At 31.6% G+C, this 23,542-nt stretch overlaps 1 protein-coding gene and 1 non-coding gene across 2 annotated transcripts; one reads left to right on the top strand and one right to left on the bottom strand.

The window, feature by feature from the left end:
* Positions 1-15,077: 15,077 nt before the first annotated feature.
* LOC116012272 (probable L-gulonolactone oxidase 6) lies at positions 15,078-21,021 on the top strand. The gene is made up of 4 exons (XM_031251775.1): positions 15,078-15,766; positions 18,745-19,000; positions 19,604-19,705; positions 20,031-21,021. The coding sequence occupies exons 1-4, from the start codon at positions 15,101-15,103 to the stop codon at positions 20,738-20,740; spliced, it is 1,734 nt and encodes a 577-aa protein (XP_031107635.1). The 5' UTR covers positions 15,078-15,100; the 3' UTR covers positions 20,741-21,021.
* A 1,811-nt stretch (positions 21,022-22,832) lies between these two features.
* TRNAC-GCA lies at positions 22,833-22,904 on the bottom strand. The gene has a single exon. It is a non-coding gene; the product is annotated as a tRNA-Cys (tRNA).
* Between the last annotated feature and the right edge of the window lie 638 nt (positions 22,905-23,542).

Below are 23,542 nucleotides of genomic sequence, written 5' to 3'. Positions count from 1 at the left end.
CAAAGAGTCACTACCGTAACCTTTCATATGGGAGTGCATCTTGATGCCACTAAATCACAACCTTCCATATGGGAGTGCAATTTAGTGCCACTAAATCACGAAGGTCTTGGCAGTAAATTAGTTGTTTAGTATTAACGAAAAAAAGGAACGGCATTTTTAAAAAGGCAAATTCGTTTTGTGAGGTCCATCTCAGAGAGTCACAAACTCACAGGTCAAGATCCATTAGACGAGTTTAAAATTGGGCGATGGATATTTTTAGTATTCAAAACATTTGCTTTTGATTCTAGTATTATTGTGGTATGACCATTTCTTGCCCTCTATCAACAAAACAGTTTAAATTTCGTCAAATACAAGAGCATGTCAGTCTTCAGTTTTGATTTATTTTTCAAAAAAAATAAACATAAAAAAATATGGCGGGTTAACATACTTTTTATAGAAAAGATCAAAATGCCCTTGTATTTAACATCATTTCAATAATTTTCTTGACGGATGACCAAAAATTGTCATGCCACAATAATACTAGGACCAAACGAGGGTGTTCTGATAAAAAAGGACTAAACGTGGACTACCACCTATAAATCAAGGACCAAAATGGAATTAACTCATACTAAAAGTACATTATTTTTGTACATAAAATACACTATTTTAGAGTACATTATTTAAGTATTGAAAGTACATTAATTTTATATATGCTATCAAATAATGTACCTTTAGTACAAAAATAATGTACTTTTAACATAACAAAAATGTACCTTATATTCATGGTCTACACAGCTATGTGGACCATGGTCCACAAACAATGTCATATATATTCAAACCTTAGAGTTATGCTCCTTATTGGCAAATTATATCATGGTCTACCTTGCATCATGAACTATGATTTATTATTACTCCCTCCGTCCCATTAGATTTATATTTTTTCCTTGAGATTTCCTAATTTATCCTTAATTATATGATTATCCGTTAAGTTTTCAGTTAAATATTCTCTTCTCCGTTAATATTCCGTTAACTTTTAACTTAACAATTAATTTCTATAAGAAATGTTTTAGGTTCGAACCTCATCCCAAACAAATTTGACATAATTAAGTTACTCATTGTATTTTACTCTTATTAAATTAAATAAATCAGTAATTACAACAAAAAATGATGCATATGTATTTCTTTAATTAGGAATTATGTGTCTACAATATCTTTATTTGAAAAAATTATTCATTATCAAAAATCAAATTAAATAAGAGAAATAATTTATTAGTTATATTGTCTTTATTTATTCCCATACAAAGATTCTTTACATTCAATAAATTTATCAATTGAAATTCATTAAATTGTCCATTATCTTATTTTTACAATATCTTGTAATTAAATATCAAAGTTATAATACAAAATAATGTTATATATTTATTTACTAAGTATTTTATTAATACCATGAAAAAAAATTTTAAAAAAATAATTTGAATCTAATTATATTAATTACTTTGGGATTGGTTGACAAAAAGAGTACTCAAATAACCCAACAAATTGAAACGAGATCACTCTATTTTACTCTTATTGAATTAAATAAATTAGTAGTTACAACAAAAAATGATGCATATGCATTTCTTTAATTTAAAATTATGTGTCTACAATGCCTTTATTTTAAAAAAAATATTCATTATCAATAAATTAAATAAAAATAATAATTTCGTTAGTTATATTCTCTTTATTTTCTCTAATGCAAAGATTTTGTAGATTCAAATTTATCAATTGATATTCATTACATTGTCCATTATGCTCTTTTTACACTATCTTGTAATTAAATATCAAAGTTATAATACAAAATAATGTTATATATTTATTACCAAGTATTTTATTAATATCATAAAAAAAAAAGAATAGTTTGAAACCAATCATATTAACTACTTGGGGGATTTGTTGACAAAGAAAGTACTCAAATAACCCATTACCTAACAAATTGAAGCGAAAAATTACCTTTTTAATATCTTAGAAAATTTCAAACCAAAAGTAGTATTTATTTAGACTATCATTTTTAGACCAAATATTTAGACTATTGATTTTACAAAGTTGCAAATATTTATTTTAGTGACAATTATAATGAATTTCCTATATTATCTTGGATTCATATACTTTGAGTTACATATTTAAATAAACAAATTCGACATTCAATTACCTATGTATAAACTTCTCCTATATAACCTTGTATTGATATACTTTCAAATATTTATTTAAATATAAACATTGGGCATTAACTCATTCGCGCAATACGTGTGTAAAACTAGTAATTTAATAAAAGTAATAGAGTATGTTACTTACTTTTGAATAATATACTCTAACATATTTGTAGTATATGTTTAACAATTATGCCAACTTTGGTTGGATGAGATTCGAACCTAAGACCTTACTTATAGAAATTAATTGGTAAGTTAAAAGTTAACGAAATATTAACAGAAAATATAATATTTAACGGAAAATTTAACGGATAATCATATAATTAAGGATAAATTGATAAATCTCAAGAAAAAATATAAATCTAAACAATCTGAACCATCTATTTGATTTAATAATTTGGCCGTCATTTTTTATATCCATTATAGACCTAACTTTCTTTGACTCTTATTAGTATAGTAGATAATTCTACTAAAGTTTCAAGTTTAAAAAAAAAAAAAATCATTGCAAGACAACAATCAAGATCACCTAAAATATGTTATGAATGAAAAATCGTACTAGTATTTTATATGCACGATACGTAAAAATATATGTTTAATATTAATATGTAATATTAAAAATAATACTACATATTCACCGCTACGCATCTAATCTATATTATATTATCTTTTACAAAAGGTGCATTTAGTATATTTGACTTTTTATCTTTTTGTACTAGTGAATTTTTCGGCCCTATGATTTCTAAAATGAGAAATATTCTTCAGGTCGCATAGCCCTGGCCCATACCCACACTGCTGGACGAAACACATGGCTCTGATTCGTTTTTGTCCAAATTTAACTCTAACGGAGCGTTTGGTTGGAGGGAGGGAATTAGGTGGAAAAAAAATTGTAATTCCATGGGAAAAGAATAATGCGGGAATAAAGTGAGAGTTTAAATTCCAGTGTTTGGTATGCAGGAATAAAATTACTGGGAATTTCAATTCCAATGTTTGGTATACATTGAAATTGGAATTGAGAGGGAATAAGTTGTATAAAGTCGAAAATGTCCATTGTTGTTGTTGTTGTTGTTGTTGTTGTTGTTGTTATTATTATTATTATTATTATTATTATTAAATGACAAGTATCTATTGGACCCATTTGCATATTCAAACCCCAAAAAATATAACATATTAAATTCAAAAGCACTCATCTACCGTATATGTTGAACTAAAAAAACGCAAGCATTTGATTTGGGTAGTCAAAAATTTTGAAGAGTTGTGCATATAAAGAATTCAAAGGAATATACACGAAAGTATCTGTATATAAACAATGCATATAAAGAATGCAAATTTTGAATAGTTGATGCATATAAATATTTAAAGGAACATACACAAAGGGAAGTCGAAGAATAATACACTCTATAATTTTGCAGGAAAGGTTAGACATCAATTTTAGGTTAAAATAAGGGAGGGGTAATTTTGTCTCAGTGTTATATTTTTTTCTTCCTAAAATCCATGGAATTAAAATCACAGGGGGCCATGGGATTCTAATTCCATGAAAATGAGGGAATTGCAATTCAAAACGCAAATTTAATGCTCAATTTTGATATCTACTCCACTGAGGCTCGAACTCATGACCTTTCATATGAGGGAGACCACTACATGCCATTTGAGCACAAGGTGCTTAGCATTTAATGCTCATTACTAATTACTAAGTATTACTATATGGTCAACATGTCTTAAAAAACACTTTATTTCTGATTAGTATTATTCAATAAACACTTAAAAGTACTTTTATTTAAGGGTGTGTTTGGTAGCCCGAAAATAATTTCTGGAAATCATTTTTCGGGCTTTTGGTGTTTGGCAGTGCCTGAAAAATGCAGTCAACGGAAAACAATTTCCACTGACAAAGGAAAATGAGGTCATTTTTCTGGAAAAAGACTTCCGAATTTTTTTCCGGATTTGGCTTCAACAATTTTTTTGGCCAAAATGGCCTGTTACTTTTTAAAAGAAATATTATTATTTTATATATTATTATTATTATTATTTTATATTTTAAAAATAATTAAAATGTAAAATTATACAATTTAATTCATTTTCCTGAAAATAAACCAAACATACAGAGACAGTTTCCCAGAATGCAACCAAATACCGGAAATGAAACTGTTTTTCGAAAAATGACTAATTTTCCAGAAAATATTTTTCAGAAGTCATTTTTCCTGCTTTCCAAACACCCCTAAAAAAAAATAGTCTAAACTTATATATGTTCCTAATTACTAAGAATCACTTAATTAAAATACTTTTTATTTATTTTTAATTACTTTACGTGCTTGTGCCATACATATGATCAATTATGAAAGTCAAAATTGTCAATCATTTATTCACTGCTATACGTATCTAATTTATAACGCAGGTATATTATCTTCTACAAACGTACATCTAATATTTTTGACTTTTTGTATTTTTGTACTAGTGACCTATAATTTCTTAATAATAATAATAATAATAATAATAATAATAATAATAATGAGAAATATTGTTTTGGTCGCATAGCCCTGATCCATACTGTTGCACAAAACACATGGCTCTGATTCGTTTTTGTGCAAATCTTATGATAAAAAGTGAAGTTGCTCACCGCAAACGCCCTACATACACCCCGACCCAATAGTCTGTAGAGGGGTAAATTATGGACAAAACACATGGCTCTGATTCGTTTTTGTCCAAATCTTGTGACAACGTAACAAATAGAATCGTCTTATGTTGACTCTGCCCTACAAGGAGCTCCCCCTCATTTTGAGAGGGGGCTCGCACACTTCTGTTGGTGAGACTCGATCATTGGTCTCTTGTGAAAAATTTCACCTCTACGCCAAGTTAATCTGCCCATGCAAGTTGTTTTTGTCCAAATCTAACTCTAGATGAAGGAGAAAAAACTCAAAAATCGAATTCAATGCTCACGCCTAAGCATTACTATGTGGTCAACACGTCCTACCAAACACTTTAATTTATTTCTGACTAGGAACAAGATACTTAAAAGTACTTTTATTTTTTAAACTAGCATTTAGTACGCTCTATGCACAAAAAATTTATGCTCAATATTAAAATATTAATAAATAAAAATAATTAAAATTTTTAGTTTAAATTATATATTACAATTCCTTAAGGTAAGAAATTGTAATCATTGTATTTGAAAATTATAGAGATAAAAATATGATATTTTGTTTAATAATAATGTAACCAATTTTGATCAATTTTATACGCACGAGGTTAGCACTTTGATGCTTTAATGATTCGAATGTCGATTGACATGTGTGAGTATGCGGGATACTCGGAAAGGAATCACCTATATGTGAGAGAGAAGTGGGGTCGTTTCAAAGGAGAATTGATTATGCTTAACACTTTAATTAGAAACTCTTTCAGAACGAGGAATGGTGACCCATGCATGACCAAAACAGGCACACCCATGAGAACATAACAAAGGTTGGAAGGTTCCTACATATGTGTGGATATGTCATCGTCTACACAAACATCAGTCGGTTCAAAGACATCGTGTTCTACTGAAAAGCCAGAAGAGTAAACATACCTTCACAAGGCAACAGTCAAAGGGTAACACCTACCTATGCTATGCAGGGATCTACCGCAGAGCACATTCGTGTCATTTTTTTCACGTCCCGAAAATCAATTTTCATTCATGTGGGGATTATTGGAATTTGTACCTTAAAAATATCATTTAAGTGGCTATTTTATGGTGCAAATATTTGTGGTGTCCACTCCTGATTTGGTTCGGGTCAAAATGAATTCGCACTCTTCGTAGTGAGACGAAGAAATTGATATGAAAAATGACTTTCATGTTTTATTTATAATTTAGTGAGAAATTATACAATATTATATGAAAAATGGATTTGGTGTGGAGGATCAAATTAAGGTGAGGAGTAGATGTGGTATGATAATTGATTATGAATAACAGTTAAAGTGGAGATTCTATAAATAATAAGGTAAAAATATTGGGCAAAATACATGATGATGAATAATAGTTGCAGTGAAGATTCTACAAATAATGAGATAAAAATATTGGCCAAAATACATGATGAATAATAGTTAAAGCTGAAGATGGTACAAATAGTGAGGTAAAGGCCAAAGACCTCGTGGTCTAGTGGCACCCGATGTATAGTTTACACTCCCACATGGATGATGGGAATGTGTTCGAGCCCAGTGAAAGCCACTGTTGACGCTAAGCCCTTTCTCATTATCATCTACCGCCCTTTCTTTCCTAGGTTAGTTGCAGCACGTCCGGTCGTTAACCCCTCGCGCTGCTGCCGCCGTTTCTAGGACCGACTGACGCCTCACCTGCACATGCATGTACCTACGTAGTGTAGTGTAGTGTCGGTCTCATGTTGAGAAAGTAATTTTCTTGAATGCAAAGGTTGGTAGAGAGAAGTTAGTAAGGGCAAATGGTTATGCATAGTATGTATGTGAAATATTAACATGTATTAAGAATTTGTGGGTTACTTCAAGCACATCTCACGATTATTTTATTTTATCAAATTTTTGAAACACTAAGATTTCTCATGATTGAGGAAGTAAATTGGATTAAAAAAATTATGTACAATGGGTTTGACCTACCGAGTTTATGGAACATGAGTGACGGGGTTTTCATTATTTAAGAGGTAAAATCCTGTATATATGACGGATTCAACTGCTGAAAATATGTTGATAATTATTGAACTCATGATCCATAAATTGATTTATTAATTACTACAACTTAACACGTTTATTTTTTTTTTCTTGAAAAATTTTACTTGTGTCAATTATTTTAAATAAATTTGATATCATTATAAACTTATAATAAGTTGATACCATTATAAATCGGCAAACAATTATAAACATTTTTGACAATTTGACGCCACGTTAATGTACGTATAGTAGTATTCAAACTAAACGGTACAAAAATCAATTTTTTTTAACGAAAAGTATCATCTATATATTTATCTATCACCTTAAAACAATCATTAAGAAATTGATTTCGTACGTACAATGCTTTATTATGCAATAATTCTACTAAAGTTTCAAGTTTTTTTCTATTATTATTATTTTTATTTTAGCATTGCAAGACAAGAATCAAGATCACCTAAAATATGGTAATGTTATGAATGAAATATCCTTATATATGTACTAGTATTTTATATGCACACGCAAAAATATATGCCCAATATTAATATTCAATATTAAAAATAATAGTACTATTCACCGCTACGCATCTAATCTATAAAGTAGGTATATTATCTTCTACAAAATGTGCATCTAGTATATTTGACTTTTTATCTTTTCGTACTAGTGAATTTCTCGGCCCTATGATTTCTTAATAATAATAATGAGAAATATTGTTTGGGTGGCACAGCCCTAGCCCATACTGCTAGACAAAACACATGACTCTGATTCATTTTTGTCCAAATCTAACTCTAAATGAAGAAGGGAAAACTCAAAACGCAAATTTAATGCGCATTACTAAGTATTACTATATGGTCAACATGTCCTAAAAACACTTTATTTAGTATTATTCAATAAACACTTAAAATTGCTTTTTCTATTTTTAAATAGTCTAAACTTATATATGTTCCTAATTACTAACAATCACTTAATTAAAATACTTTTTTATATTTTAATTTATTTTTAATTACTTTACGTGCTTGTGCCATACATATGATCAATTATGAAAGTCAAAATTGTCAACCATTTATTCATTGCTAAACGTATCTAATTTATAACGTAGGTATATTATCTTTTACAAACGTACATTTAATATTTTTGACTTTTTGTATTTTTGTACTTAGTGACCTATAATTTCTTAATCTTAATAATAATAATAATAATAATGAGAAATATTGTTTAGGTCGCATAGCCCTGATCGTCCATAGTGCTGGACAAAACACATGGCTCTGGTTCGTTTTTGTTTAAATCTTATGACAAAAAGTGAATCGTTCACCCCAGACGCCTTATACTCCAATGCAATAGTTTGTAGAGGGGTAAATTATAGACAAAGCACATGGCTCTGATTCGTTTTTGTACAAATCTTGTGACAAAAAGTGAAATCGCCCCCTCCTCAACTTACTAATAGAGACTAGACTTTTACTCATTGTGTACAAGTAGCTCCCCCTCGTTTTGAGAGGTTGCTCCGACACTACTATTGGTGAGACCCGATCATTGGTCTCTTGTGAAAATTTTACCTCTACGATCAGTTGATCTGCCCATGCGGGTTGTTTTTGTCTAAATCTAACTCTAGATGAAGGAAAAAGTAAATTCAATGCTCACTGCTAAGCATTATTCTGTGGTCAACATGTCCTAACAAACACTTTATTTTTGACTAGGAACAGACACTTAAAAGTACTTTTATTTTTTTAAACTAGCATTTATTATGCGCTATGCGTAAAAATTTATGCTCAATATTAAAATATTGATAAATATAAATAATTAAAAATTTTAGTTTAAATTATATTTTACAATTCCTTAAGGTAAGAAATTTTAATCTATCGTATTTGAAAACTATAGAGATAAAAATATGATATTTTGTTTAATAATAATGTAACCAATTTTGATCAATTTTATACTCTATTTTTACAATATATACATTTAAAAAACCACGTCTATTATACTAAGCTAATACTCACATATATTGGTATATATACACAAATAATATATGTATTAAATACACAAACATATATATGATTTACCATTAATAGAAATTTATAACTAAAATATATTCTATAATTAAATTAATTATATAATAATTTTAATAAAATGATAATTAAAGAATGAGAAAATGATATGATAGGTAATATATGTGTATGGTAATAATGATATAGTCATCAATGTTAGAATTAAATATTTGCGAAGTTATAACGGTGTAAGGTTAATTTTGTCTAACAATAATGTAGTAGGGATAATTTTGTCTAATATAATTAATGTGTTCAACATTAATTTAATGTAAAATGTATATATTTATTAGTATAAAAAATCAAACATAAATCAAGAGTATAACTTGAGACTTATTATGTTTTTAGAATAGAAAATACTCTAAGCTTATGTTCCTAATTATTAGTAACAAACACTTAATTAATTAAATACTTTTTTCTTTATATATTTTTAAAATACTTTACGTGCTTGTGCCATACATTTTTGTTCTATAACAAATGTATATTATCTCTTCTAGGTCAGATGTCTCTAGTTATTTTTGTACTAGTGAATTTTCCTAACATTTTTAAGTACTATACGCATGTATTCTATAATCTTCTACAAAAGGTACACCTATATTATATTTTTGACTTTGTGTACTAGTGAATTTCTTTAAAATTTCTTAATAATAATAATTTGAAATATTGTTCAGGTTGCATAGCTTTGGTCCATACTATACCGGACAAAACACATGCTCTAATTCGGTTTTGTCCAAATTTCAAGATGGAGGGAAAACTCAAAAAGCAAATTCCGTGCTCATTACTAAGCATTATTTAGTGGTCAACATGTCGTAATAAATAATTTATTCTTGTTTAATATTATATTTTTAAATATAAATTTTATTTTTATATTGAACAGACATGTCTCACAGATAAGGATCTAATCTCACACAAGATTTATCCATTGGGGTGACATGTCTCACGGATAATGATCTAATCTCATACAAGATTTATCCCATTGTTCCAAATATTTAGAAGAAGAGAGAGGATTTTCTTTCAAAAAAAAAAAAAAGAAGAAGAGAGAGGATAGGGTTTGACAGAGCTTCATCCACGGAGTGCCGCCTTATTATTATTATTTTTTTGAGCCGCCTTATTATTATTATTATTATTATTATTGAGTATTACTGACTCTGTTACAATGTAGTATCTGATCATAGCTACTTTCGTAACCTACTGAAGCACAAAGAGTCAACAGTTACTTTCACTGAGGCTCGAACCCACTCTCATCATTCATGTGGAATACAAACTGGGATACTGAGTGTGACTAGATTACAATATTTTTTTAGTGCCGCCTTATTTGTTCGTTCTGTCCTCGGAATTCCTTTTGAATTTATAAAATAAAATTAAAAAGAAAAAAATGAAGACGGCGTTGTCCAGGGTAGCTAGACGAAGAGAAAGTCTTCATTCAACAGTACGTGCCGTCGAAGAATAATGGGGAATTCCGACGGCAAGGGAAGGGACAACTGGACAAGCTTAATTGGGCCTACTTGCATGTGTTTTAGTAATAATAACCCCCACTAATTTTGAAACAAAAATGTGAGGTGGCACCTAGCAAAATCACTTCTTCTGAAAAGTATCCCACCTAAAGGTTAGTCTAAAACTTTTTTGGTTCAAAATTTTAATCAAAACATTACTCCTTACTCTTAAGCAATTTATACATGGATCAGTTTCACATAACATTATAGAGTCTAAATCGAAACGAGAAAATATAGAATTTATATTCGTAAGATACAAAATTTCATAACACAAGATATAAAAAAATCACAACACAAAGACACATACACATATTATATATTTATTTATTTTTCAAATCTGATTTAGATACATGATTTGTGTTTATAGGCATAAAATTTGCAAGTTTGTTTGTAGCAACTTGTAGGCCGGTAATCCTTGCCGTATACATGAAACCTTCAAAAACTATATTGTTTCTAGCCATCCATATTTCATGCAAAACTGACACAACTAACTCCCAAAATCTTGTTGAAAACTCTTCAACACCTTCTCCAAGGATAAATTTAAATCATCATATGCAATCTCAATTCCCACTTCACGCCAAACTTGATTGGCCGATTCACATTTACATAGCACATACATGATAGTTTCTTCAAATATATTGCATATAGCGCATGTGTTTTAATTTCTATCTCCACTTTCTTCTTGGTAAGAAAAAACGTAGTGAGCAAGATGTCATTGATAGCTTGCAAATAAATTGCGCACCTTCGGAGGCACTCCTAATGTCCATATCTTATTCAAACTAGAGAAGATCGATCTCTGGGTTACATTCACCAATGAGATGTTAATAATTGTCTCGGATTAAATATAGACCCATTAAGTTACCCTGTTAGTACCAGTTATCTTCGAATGACGCGTTAATAGGTGTTCTCGAATTAGCCTCCACATCCTTGCCCTCAAATAAGTCACTAAGGGTATCCATGTCGAATACTCGGGTGTCTTAAACTACTCACCCTTATGTCCCAAAGCTCAACTAGGGGTTCCGTCTAAATGCTCGCACATGAGTTATCTAGAAGCCACGAGTGCCGCCAAACCGAGGTTTAATTTCTTTACCATTTCTTATCCTACGCTTCACATCGCTGGTCATAAGATCTTGGGTTGCATGAATACTCTTCCAAACATAACTTGGGTTATGTCCCAAAGTGTTCGGTGGAGGCCAGTAAAGGTCATATCTAACACCCGGTGGTTGGGGGTTGTTAGGCGAAGGATAGTAAAGCGTAAAAATGCCAAGTCTACCACCTAGCGTCTTGAAAATGTGATGGTGGTCTATAAGGAAATAAAGTTATGCATTCGTTACTAGCTATAAGTTTTGACGTTAGTGGTAAGCGCTTGATCCTAACAAGTGGTATCAGAGCCAGGTCATAGGTAAGATTGATTAGTGCTAGGATGGGAAATTGTTGGGCGGAGGTCGGTAAAGGGTAAAAAGGCATAGTCCAGCACCTAGCGTCTCGAAAATGTGATGGCGGTCTTTAAGAAAATAAAGTTGTGCCTTTGCTACTAGCTATAGCTTTTGGCGTAAGTGGTAATCACTTGATCCTAACATAGATATCTAGAAACAAATATCTAGGGAAATAGAGAGCCTAATAAATATGCAAGACCAGTGAGACTAGATTTGTCAAGAAACGCCAACTAACCTTGCTTGCCTAGCATAGACAATAAAAGCATGTAGCTATTTAACTTTTCCCACGCCATCCAATGAATACCTCTACCACTCGTCCCGCGGTTCCCCGCTAATAATTATTCATCATACGCTCCAACGACTCATAGAAAAACCTAGCTAGGGAGCAAAAAAATACTAATCGTATAAGTTAGTATGGCATGAGCCACACTGTTGAAGAGGATCTCCCCGATAAAAAATTCTTATTCCACATACCAATTCAATGCCTCATTTTATGCTCAATATATATAAGAAAAAATTAGCCTCTTATTACACCCGACAAAAGACGATAGACCCGAATATTTTCCAAAATCACAAGCTTGAGTTACCCCTAATATGTTAGCCACTTCTTCCCTTACTTCTTCGATCCCTGGGTGTTCCAACTGTAGAATATGCTTGGCTTGTGAAAATTAACCAGTTGTCAGGAAATTCTCTCATACTCTTTCAAACAATTCCTCACTTCTGCAACCTCTTGGAGATTAGCCTTGAAGAAAAGCAAACTATCATCTGCAAAGAACAAATGAGAAATGACCGGTGCACCCCTGGCCACACGATACCCATGAATCGCACCTTTCCTTTGTGCCTCATGTAGTAACAACGACAACCCTTTCGCATAGATAATATAAATAAAGTGAAAGCGAGTCTTCCCATCTCAGACTACAAGATGGGGTTATCCTACTTGCCACTGTCCCATTTACCAAGATATTGTAGTTAACCGTAGTTACACATAATTATATTGCCAAATATACCCATCTCTACGGAAAACCCAATCCCTCTATCATTCTTCTCATGAATTTCCTTTCTATCGGGTCATAAGCTTTAGCTATGTCCAGTTTCAAACCAGCCCATCCACCCCATCCTACCCAAAACCTTTCTTCTTAGAAAATGACCCACTTCTGCTGCCACAACAAATTATTCTGTGGACTTGGGTCCACCTTGCAAGATGGACCCAGGTAAAAAATACACAATTTATATACTGAATGCTCACAATTTACATACTGAATGTTCGCAATTTTATATACTAAATGTTCACGTACAATTTACAAACTAAATGTTCACAATTTAAATCCCTTTGCCCAATTGCTTGAGCTATCCTTCAACTTCACAATCTGATTCTTTCGTATCTTTGTCTAGGCGAGTTGATGAAAGAATTTTGTATTAGCATCTCCCTCTCAAGGCTAATGCTGCTTAACTCTTTGTCCAAAGTAATCGCCTTCTTAATTTAGTATATCATGTAACCCCCTAACCTTACCCCAACTAGATAACTTATCCTCACAATCTTGCACCCTCTACTGAAACTCATGCACCACTGAACCCTTCCATGCATTCCCCGCAGTTTCCTTACATCCCTCATCTAGAATCCATGCATTCTCAAACTTAAACATCCTTTTTATGGCCACTATATATACACTTTTCTCAAATTTACACATCCGAGTTACAGGTATCAACATTGAAAACTCTAGTCATGCTGTGTACCTACACTAGTCCTCACTAGTCATACTATATAAGACACGCGAAATATTTTTTAACAAAAATATAATATTCAATTCTTGTTTTAAATATTACAATTTTATTAAAAAAATATTATATGTCTTACCTAAAATGATTTCAATTCAAACAATACCAATCATTAAATTAGAATACATTTTTTCAGTCAATATGAAATTTTAAAAATAAAAAACAAACAAAGAAACAAAAAACGTGTAGCTAGATTTAAATCATTATGCTGTTCATTTTCTTCTTGTTGTTTTGTAGAAGTTGATAATGTGTGTCGTCTAGTGTTGCCTCCACCCGGCGGTTAACCGTTCTGAATTGTTAATACAAAATGTTATAAATTCATAAATAATAAACATATACTTTTAAGAATTTAAGTTATTAAACCCAAAAAAAAAACATATTTTTGTATGTGATTGTACAATTAAAATTTTAGCTATCACAAAATATTTCTGATACAATTAACCAACTTATCAACTATGATTTTAAGTGATCTTAACAAATCCAGCCGTTGCTATGCATTTTAAAATTGCCATTTAAGTTTTACTTCTTAAAATACCAAATATTATTTTATTTGACTCATATGTATTTATTATATAAGTAATTCATGATTTCGCCAAGGACCTTGTGGTCCAGTGGCACCAAGTTGCTCCCTTATATGGGAGGTTGTAGGTTCAAGCCTCGAACCCTCAGTGAAGGCGATATTGACTCTTTGTGATTTAATAGTACAGTTGTGAATAGATACTATATTGTAACTCTTTGTGATTCAATAGGGTCACAATAAGCATGTGAGATGGAGAATATGTTTCAATTTGGTATCAGAGTCAATCACATGCCAAAGGTTATGGGTTAAAAAAAAAAGATTATGGTCCACGATATATAAACATAAATGTGCAGTTTTCCAACTATCAGCTTAAGCTTTTAAGCTTTTAGTTGAGATTGTCACAAGGTGATTTGAGCCCGTCAACTATGAGTAACCTAGGTTGATTTACAAAAGAGTGGTTGCGGGCAGATTTCCCCTGTCACCCAAATAAATTATGAAGAATAACCCGTGCACGGTAACATTATATTTTTTCTTTTAACAAATGTAGTTGAAACTAGTACAGTTGCGCAAGAATAACATTAACTATATTCTTTCTTTTAACAAGTGTAGTTGAAATTAAACTAGTTGCGCAAGATCTAACTTTATGCCAATGACATACAATTTCGTATGGAAGTTACCGAAGTTAGGACATTTATATATGAAGAGTCCACAGATCGTAGGTCATCAAGTACTTTGGCGATATGATATACATGTGCAATGATATAATTTAGCAGCAACTTGAATCATGGTATTCAACTTAAAAGCCAAGTCAACCTAGAATTTGCTTATAAAAAAGTTAATCGTGATACAATAATAAAAAAGTTACTTCTTAAATACACTTCACATCTGTCTCATTATAAAAAAATAGTACATGTTTGGGCAACCATCCAATTGGCTCGCTACTTCATTACTTCTTTATATAGTAATCCTTCAACACCACATACATAACATTTACCAACCAATTTCATTTCATTTCATTTCCTGGGCCATGACTAAAATGAGGATTATTATTATTCTCATTGTGTCTTTGATTTTCGCGGTGGATTCAACTCCACCGGAGGATCCAATCAAATGCACCATAAACAACACCACAAACTGCACAATTACCAACTCCTACGGCGCGTTCCCGGACCGCCGCGTCTGCCGCGCGGCCGAGGCGGCGTACCCGAAGACGGAGGCGGAGCTCGTGTCCATAATCGCCGCCGCGACGAGGCAGACGCGGCGAATGAAAGCCGCGACGCGATTCTCGCACAGCATCCCGACGCTGGCGTGTCCGGAGGGGGACGCGGGGCTGCTCATAAGTACGAAGTATCTTAACCGGACGCTGGAGGTGAACGCGTCCGGGATGACAATGACGGTGGAGAGCGGAGTGAGTCTCCGGGAGGTGATCGAGGCGGCGGCGAAAGCGGGGATGGCGCTGCCTTACGCGCCGTACTGGTGGGGGTTGACGGTAGGTGGACTTATGGGTACGGGCGCGCATGGGAGCAGTTTGTGGGGCGTTGGGAGCTCCGTGCATGATCATGTGATTCGTATCCGGATTGTTACGCCGGCGACTGAGAAAGAGGGATACGCCGCCATAAGAACACTTGAAGAAGGTGACTCCGATATTAAAGCAGCCAGGGTTTCTCTTGGAGTCCTTGGAGTTATTTCGCAGGTATATAGCATATACTCCCTCCCTCCCTCCTATTTTGTACGTCTCGTTCGTTACGTTATAAAAAAAAACATAGACAAAATGAATAATAAACATGACAAGTAAATGAAACAGGTCAGGTATATATATATATGGATACTGCAGGATACATAACTTTTTGGAGGTTAATTGCACTAGGCCAGGTTAAATATAATAGACAAAAATTTGTGTGAAACCGTCTCACATGTCTTAATTTATGAGACGGGTGGAGTCAACATAATTTGGGTCATAATTAATATTATGAGTTAGTCTTTGATTGATTTTTATAACTCAAATTATGTTGACTCAATCCGTCCTACAGATTAAGACTTGTAAGGCAGTCTCACACAAGTGTGACCTAATATACTCATGTCCGCATGGGTAGCTGGTCGCAGAGGTAAAGTTTTGAAAGAAAGATCAGGAATTTAGTCTCACCATCTATAGTGTGGATGCAACCTTAGCTTTCAAGGTGAGAGGAGCTCCTCGTGCGCAATAAGCAAAGGTCTCAGTTGAGTTATCATGATTTACATCCTCCTAGATGATTTGTCCAGCCGGGACGTGAAACCCTTGAGATTGGGGATTCAATCTTTTGAGAGGAAAAATATAATATACTCATAAATAAATTTTAATGCAAGTAATATGTGGTGAAGGATGATTAAATTATTATTTAAATTAGAAAAAAGTTTAAATAAATTCCTTTAAGGCCGTTCAAATAGAGTATTTGAACTCATTTGAGCGAAATAATTTTAAATTGTACAAACTTTAGATATTTTTTAGGTTAATATTTAATATTTTAGTATTAACTATTAAAGTATTATATAATTTATAATTATTAGTCTTTTAAAAAAATACTTAAACAAATTTTTAAAAAATAAAAAATAAAATAAAAAATACACGAGTGCCTACTCTGCCTAGGCGCCGATCAATCCCCGGCTAGGCGTCCTAGGCGCTAGGCGCTTCCCGAGCGCCTAGCAATTTTTTCAACCATGATTACTATTGGCATGTTTGACGCGTAATGTTATTTTTCTTTTGCTTAATTAGTGTGTAATTTTAGTTATTTATTTTTGAAATTCTTTTTGGGAGAACAACTAGACACAAAGATGAAGGTAGCCAAAATTAATATGAAAGTGCATGAGATATAAAACTTGAGTGTGAAGTACTCTCTTGGTCCCATTTATCAGTAAAATTTATTATTTATTAGTCAAATTAATTCTTTCTTTTTCACTTATATTTTCTTTATCATTTTCTTATAATTTTTAATTTGAATTTTTGTATTCAACAATATTTTAAATATAGTTTGTAAATATATATAAATTTTATATATTAATTATATATACTACATTAAATATTACAAAAAATTAAATTTTAAATTAAATAATTTGATTAAGATGTATACATATAAAATGAAATGAAAAGTATACAAAAAATGTGTATTACTGGACAAGGATCATCTCGATTATGAAATGAAAAAGTAAATGAAAAAAAAAAAAAAAAAAAAAAAAAAAAAAAAAAAAAAAAAAAAAAAAAAAAAGAAGAAGAAGAAGATGAAATGCCGCCATTGTCTGCAACCCTTCTTTAAGTTTTTTATTTAATTTATTATTATTTTCTACGGCACTTTGAAAGTCGACGCGCTTTATATATATATATATATATATTTTTTCATTTTAAGAAATTGTAACCTTTTGTTTAAAAAGGGTCACAATTTCTTATTAATTTATTTACAATTTTATCACCACAATTTTTTTTTAACCAAACACTACCCTTTTTTGAAGAATATATTTATATGTTATTTTAAGTTTGAAATTTTAATATTAAAATTAGAAATAAAAAAATTATAAACAACAAATAAAGTATTTTTTTCACTTTAGATAATAAATATAGCTGTAAAATTTTGAGATATAATATACATTGGATGAAAAATGTGAGAAATACCAACCAAGAAAAAAAATATTTACAAGAGGACATTTAGGAAGTTTGGTAAGCAATATATATGTTTTCCATTTAAGCAAAAATTTTCAAAATTTGTACGTACGTGCAAATAAAATGAATGCAAGTACAGTAACTCATCTTATCGCTTTAGACTTTCAGAGATAGGGTGTAAACAAAGTTTTAGTTTTAGTTTTTTTTTCCTTGAAACTAACAACAACAAAATAAAATAAAATAAAAAATCAAGTCTTTATCCATTGTAATAATCACACCCAAATACTTTTACATTTAAATTTTTAAAATAGTTTTTTCAATCTTTTATTTGAATAATGAATAATTTTTAATTTATCAGTTTTCATTTCATATAATTAAATATTTTAAATTGAACTCTTCGTAGAAACATTTCGCATATACTGATATAGATTTAGACATTATAGACAAACAACTGTATTATATAAATTCTAAATAATACGAATAAATAAGCTTTACCTAGCAAGCGTACATGCAATTGACATTATTCTACAAGTTTATTATAAAAGAATGAATTATACTTAACTTATCATGCGCATGGGTATTTGCTAAAATAAGATGTACACATATATTATACATTATTACAAGCTGCCATTAAGGATAAGTTTAAAACCAAAATATATTAATTGCATAGCTTAGCTAATATTCAAAATCAATTATCATGTGATAGAATATTACGTAATACCAAAATTCATTTGTCTTCCAAAAAAGCTATATATAAATCTTTTAAAAGAAATTGAGGCTCCTAATTAGATCACAACCAGAAATTTCATTTACTGAGAGCGAAAAATTAAATAACTTCAAAACATGATAAAAAATTTATGATAAAAATCTATTCTGTATTATTTCAATACCTACCATTGTACAAGTATTATACAAGATGTCAAGAACATAAGGTATGTTTTTGTAGCAAAAGAATATAATAATGTATATTTAGGTAGGTATTGGTGGGAAAATATATATGTATGGAATACTAATATTAGGAATGAATGGCGTACGTTTTGAAGGTTACTTTCAAACTAGAACCACTGTTCAAACGGTCCATATCCTTTGTGGAGAAGAATGATTCAGACTTGGGGGATGAAGCAATTAGATTTGGATACCAACACGAATTTGCAGATATCAAATGGTTTCCCAGCCAACGCAAAGTTCTGTATCGTGTTGATGACCGCGTCTCTACCAACGCCTCAGGCGACGGCCTTTTTGATTTCATTGGGTTTCGAGCTAGGACTTCGCTTTTATTGGCGGTCATAAGGACTACAGGTTAGCTAGCTTTAAACCCATACTCTACGTGCACATAAACCCCTTTCAATTACCACCACCACCACTACCATTGCCACCAACATCACCGTCACTCCATCACCACCAGCACTACTACCAACATCACCACAACCGCTGCTGCCATCACCACCACCACCACCATTATCACCCCAACAACCACCACTACCATCTCCACCACCACTACAGCACACCACCTGGCCACCACCACATAATAATATTATTATTATTATTATTATTATAACAAATAATATGTTCATTACCAAACAGAAACATACAATTTCTTATCTTTTAACCAAACACAAAAAAATAATTTTTGACATTCAACCAAACACCAAAAATTAAAATATTTTCTGATTTTTCTTTTAGATTTTCAAACGTACCCTTAATGAATTATATAGTTTTGTGCCAAGATGGTTATGGTAAGATTATATGACATTGATTTATCAAGATGAATAATCAAAATATGTCTCACTTTTTACCGGAAGGTGTTCTCACCCCAAGTTTTTTTTTTTTTTTTGGGTTCACAAAGGTTCGACTCTTACACCTACACACTCTTACTTCTATTCCCTTTCTATTCTTAATCAGAGGAAGCTCAGGAAGTAATTGGTGATGCCAATGGGAAATGTGCAAGTGAAGTTGTGACAACTACTGCCACGAAGGTATCAGCATATGGACTCACAAACAACGGTAATTCTTAAGTACATTTCACATGCTTCTTCCTATACATCTTTCAATATAAAGGCCATGTTTGGTAAATAATCAGTCTATCAGCCAATTTTGGTTTATTTGATCACTATTAGTTATTTGGTTAATAAGCTTTTTGTAACTTTAAAATACTAAAATTCAAAATGCTACTCAAAGCAGCCTTTTCAATTAACTTTTTATAATCAGCTAATGTTATTAACAAATCATACATTTTAACTCAAACAGCCAACAACCATTTACCAAACAGGGCCAAAATATTTTAGTTTTCTTAAAATGATAATAGATTTATCCCTATAAATTAAATTAGGTGTTCTCTTTACTGGGTACCCTGTTATCGGATACCAAAACCGCATGCAATCGTCCGGTAGTTGCTTGGACAGCCTCGAAGACGGACTAATAACAGCCTGCCCATGGGACCCTCGAGTCAAAGGATTATTTTTTCACCAAACAACATTTAGCATCAGCCTAACCAAGGCCAAGAATTTCATCCAAGAAGTGCAAAACCTCGTGGCTTTAGAACCCAAATCCCTCTGCGTTTTAGGCCTCTACGACGGCATCCTCATGAGATACGTCAAAGCCTCAACAGCCTACTTGGGGAAACAAGAAGACTCCATAGACTTCGACATCACATACTACCGAAGCAAGGACCCTTTGGCTCCAAGGCTCTACGAAGACATTCTTGAAGAGATAGAGCAAATGGCAGTGTTCAAATATGGGGCTTTGCCTCACTGGGGAAAGAACAGAAATGTGGCGTTTCAAGGGGTAATTGATAAGTATAAAAGCGCTGGGGAGTTTTTGAAGGTTAAGCGAAAGTTTGATCCTTTGGGGTTGTTTTCTAGTGAATGGAGTGACCAAATTCTGGGGCTCAAAACGGGGCTTAGCATTGTGAAGGATGGGTGTGCCTTGGAAGGGTTGTGTGTTTGCTCTCAAGATGCTCATTGTGCTCCGAGCAAAGGGTATTTTTGTAGAGCAGGGAAAGTCTACAAGGATGCAAAGGTCTGTGTGAAGATTAATTAGCAACAACTAGGGATATATAGCTAACTATATGTTATACATCCATTACTTGATAAAATCATAATTTATTATGTGTATCTATATATATAATAACAGAAGTGCGGAAACTGAGCTTTCTGGTCATTTCTATATGAATACGACGTATTATATGTTATTTATACACTGTATCTACTAAATTATATAGCAATCAATGATAATAAGATTATTATAGTGTTAATAGAAATATAAAATACTATACGTTGTTGTTGTAATCATATGCATTAATATATTGTCCGTTTTTACCATCTTTTCTTTTTAGATTTTCCTTTTATGTACAAACTTTAGTAACAAATTAAAATAATCTTTTAAACTTTTTATTATTCTTAACTAGATTCATTTCAAAGTATTTTCTAACCTTTTAAATGGCATTAAGAAAGTCTAGAAGAGAAGAGTGTGGGAGGGTTGAATAGACTTTCTTAGAGTTTTCAAAAACCTTTTGAAAGGAATAAAAGAAAAATGTAGAATGCGTTGTGAAAGTCTTTTAATTTGTAACTGCCTTAAACTATTTGTTGTGTTTTGGTTGAAGTCTTTGCATGTGCGATTAAGTTTAAACATATAAGCAAATATGATAATAAGCAATAGAGAGGGGGAGAGCTGAGATTGAGTTTTGATTTTATAATGGTTCGGGAAATCTCCTACTCCACTCTTCTACTTAACACAAGAGGTATTTCACTAATATTTTTCACCCAAATACAAGTGAACAACTCCACTAAGATAGTTAAGGAACATCTTTCTTCACCAAGCTGCACATTCGTGTGTAAAGGTCTGTGTGAAGATTAGCAACAACTAGCTAACTATATGTTATACATCACTTGATAAAATCATAATTTATTATGTATGTGTATCTATATAATAATAGAAGTGCTCAAATAGCTTTTTGGTCATTTCTATATAATAAATATACGATGTATTATATGTTATTTATACGTTGTATGACTGTATCTACTAAATTATATAAGAGTCAAGATTTTAATAGGAATATAAAATATGTTGGTGTTGTCATATCCATTGATAAATTGTATATTTTGATTCCTTCCCTATATAATGATGAGGTATTTTCAAATTATTTACAATATTTCTTTTTTAGATTTTTCCTTTATGTACAAACTTATAGTAACAGAATATTTTTTAACTTTTTATTATTCTTAACTTGATCTATTGCAAAATATTTTCTAACCTTTTAATAATAATAATAATAATAATAATAATTTTGTTTTTATATTATTATTATAATAATTAAATTAGTGTACTCAAAAAGAACTTCAGATTTTCTTTATTTTTTATCCTATTCTATTTACAGCTCTTTTTCTCTCTCTCTCTCTTTTGTTTTTTTTTGTTTTTTTTTTGTGTGGTAGGAATTAAAATATAATTAATATTTATTTAATTTGATTTTTCTTTCAACCATTTAAAAAATGAAAATTATTAGTTTTTGAATCCTCGTCATAAAATAATATGAATGTCATATCACTCATATTATAATTGTTCTAAGAATAGTAGAATGCATTGTCTTCTCATTGTTTAAATTAAACATTAAAAAGGATTAACGTATATATTAATTTCCGATGCTCACTTTAGACCGCAAATACGTTATTAATTAATAGATTGTGAAACTAGATTGATTGACACACTCTACATAGATTGTGAAACTAGATTGATTGACACACTCTACATTGTAATGGTCTACAAGGGGTCTACATGTTTCTAGGGGGATTCGAACACCACTGCCTCCAATCATGCATGACCTTTAAGTCAGAGGATGAACCAACTATGCTAGGCCCTGACGGCTCAACTTAGACACAATACCAAGAGTCATTTATCTAATGAGCATGCACAATCTGAAGTTTATTCTTTCTCGCTTTTTACTCTCTCATAACACGACAATCACAACTAATTAAAACCATAAAATAAAGATCTCACAATTTAGGAAGATAATGTTATACTTGTGTTCTGCCATGATCAGCAGTTGCCACCGTTTGAACCACACCAGAAGACCAGCGAACTCCAGGTGTATTTACTGGGACCTGGTCTACACGAACAAAAAATAGTTATCTACTGAAGGGCCCAACCGGGTTCGAACCGGTGACCTCTTGATCTGCAGTCAAATGCTCTACCACTGAGCTATGGACCCATGTTGAAACTTAAATAAATATTTAAAACTTAACTACATATATTAAGTCGTTTATTTTTTATTTTGCCTTTTAAAAATTTGAGAATTAAACACATAAATATTGTTAGAAGAAAGAAAAATACTTGATGTACTCCCAATTTTTATTCCCACTTATGTTCAAATTTACTTAGAGAAAGAAAAAAATGAATGGATAAACAACATGGCCTCCTAGTAAATTGAGCGCATGTCAAATCATAAAAAGTATAAAATGGGAATACATGTAGAATTGTCCTTAGAAATTCGATATTAGAGACCGAAGCACTCATATGGTCCACCAATAATTTAAATTTATCTTATACTTTTTAACAATGAAATGCGATTAAGTGGTGATCATACACCTTCATCTACTCCCCATAACCATCAAATCTGCCATGATCCACCAAACATAAACAAAGAATACCTGAATCCATAATTACATGTCAACTACATCCACGGCACCACCGGGAGAGCCAATTCACCTACGATGCCCCTTAACAAACAACAACAAAAACTGAAACAACTCCGACAATTATGTGCATGACAAACCCTACATATCCATTTAGATACATTAAAAAAAAAAAAAAAAAAAAAAAAAAAAAAAAAAAAAAAAAAAAAAAAAA

This window comes from Ipomoea triloba, chromosome 3 (assembly GCF_003576645.1).
Source record: "Ipomoea triloba cultivar NCNSP0323 chromosome 3, ASM357664v1".
Taxonomy (NCBI): Eukaryota; Viridiplantae; Streptophyta; class Magnoliopsida; order Solanales; family Convolvulaceae; genus Ipomoea; species Ipomoea triloba.
Note: the sequence above shows the minus strand (reverse complement) of the source record. Positions and strands in the feature narration are given on the sequence as shown.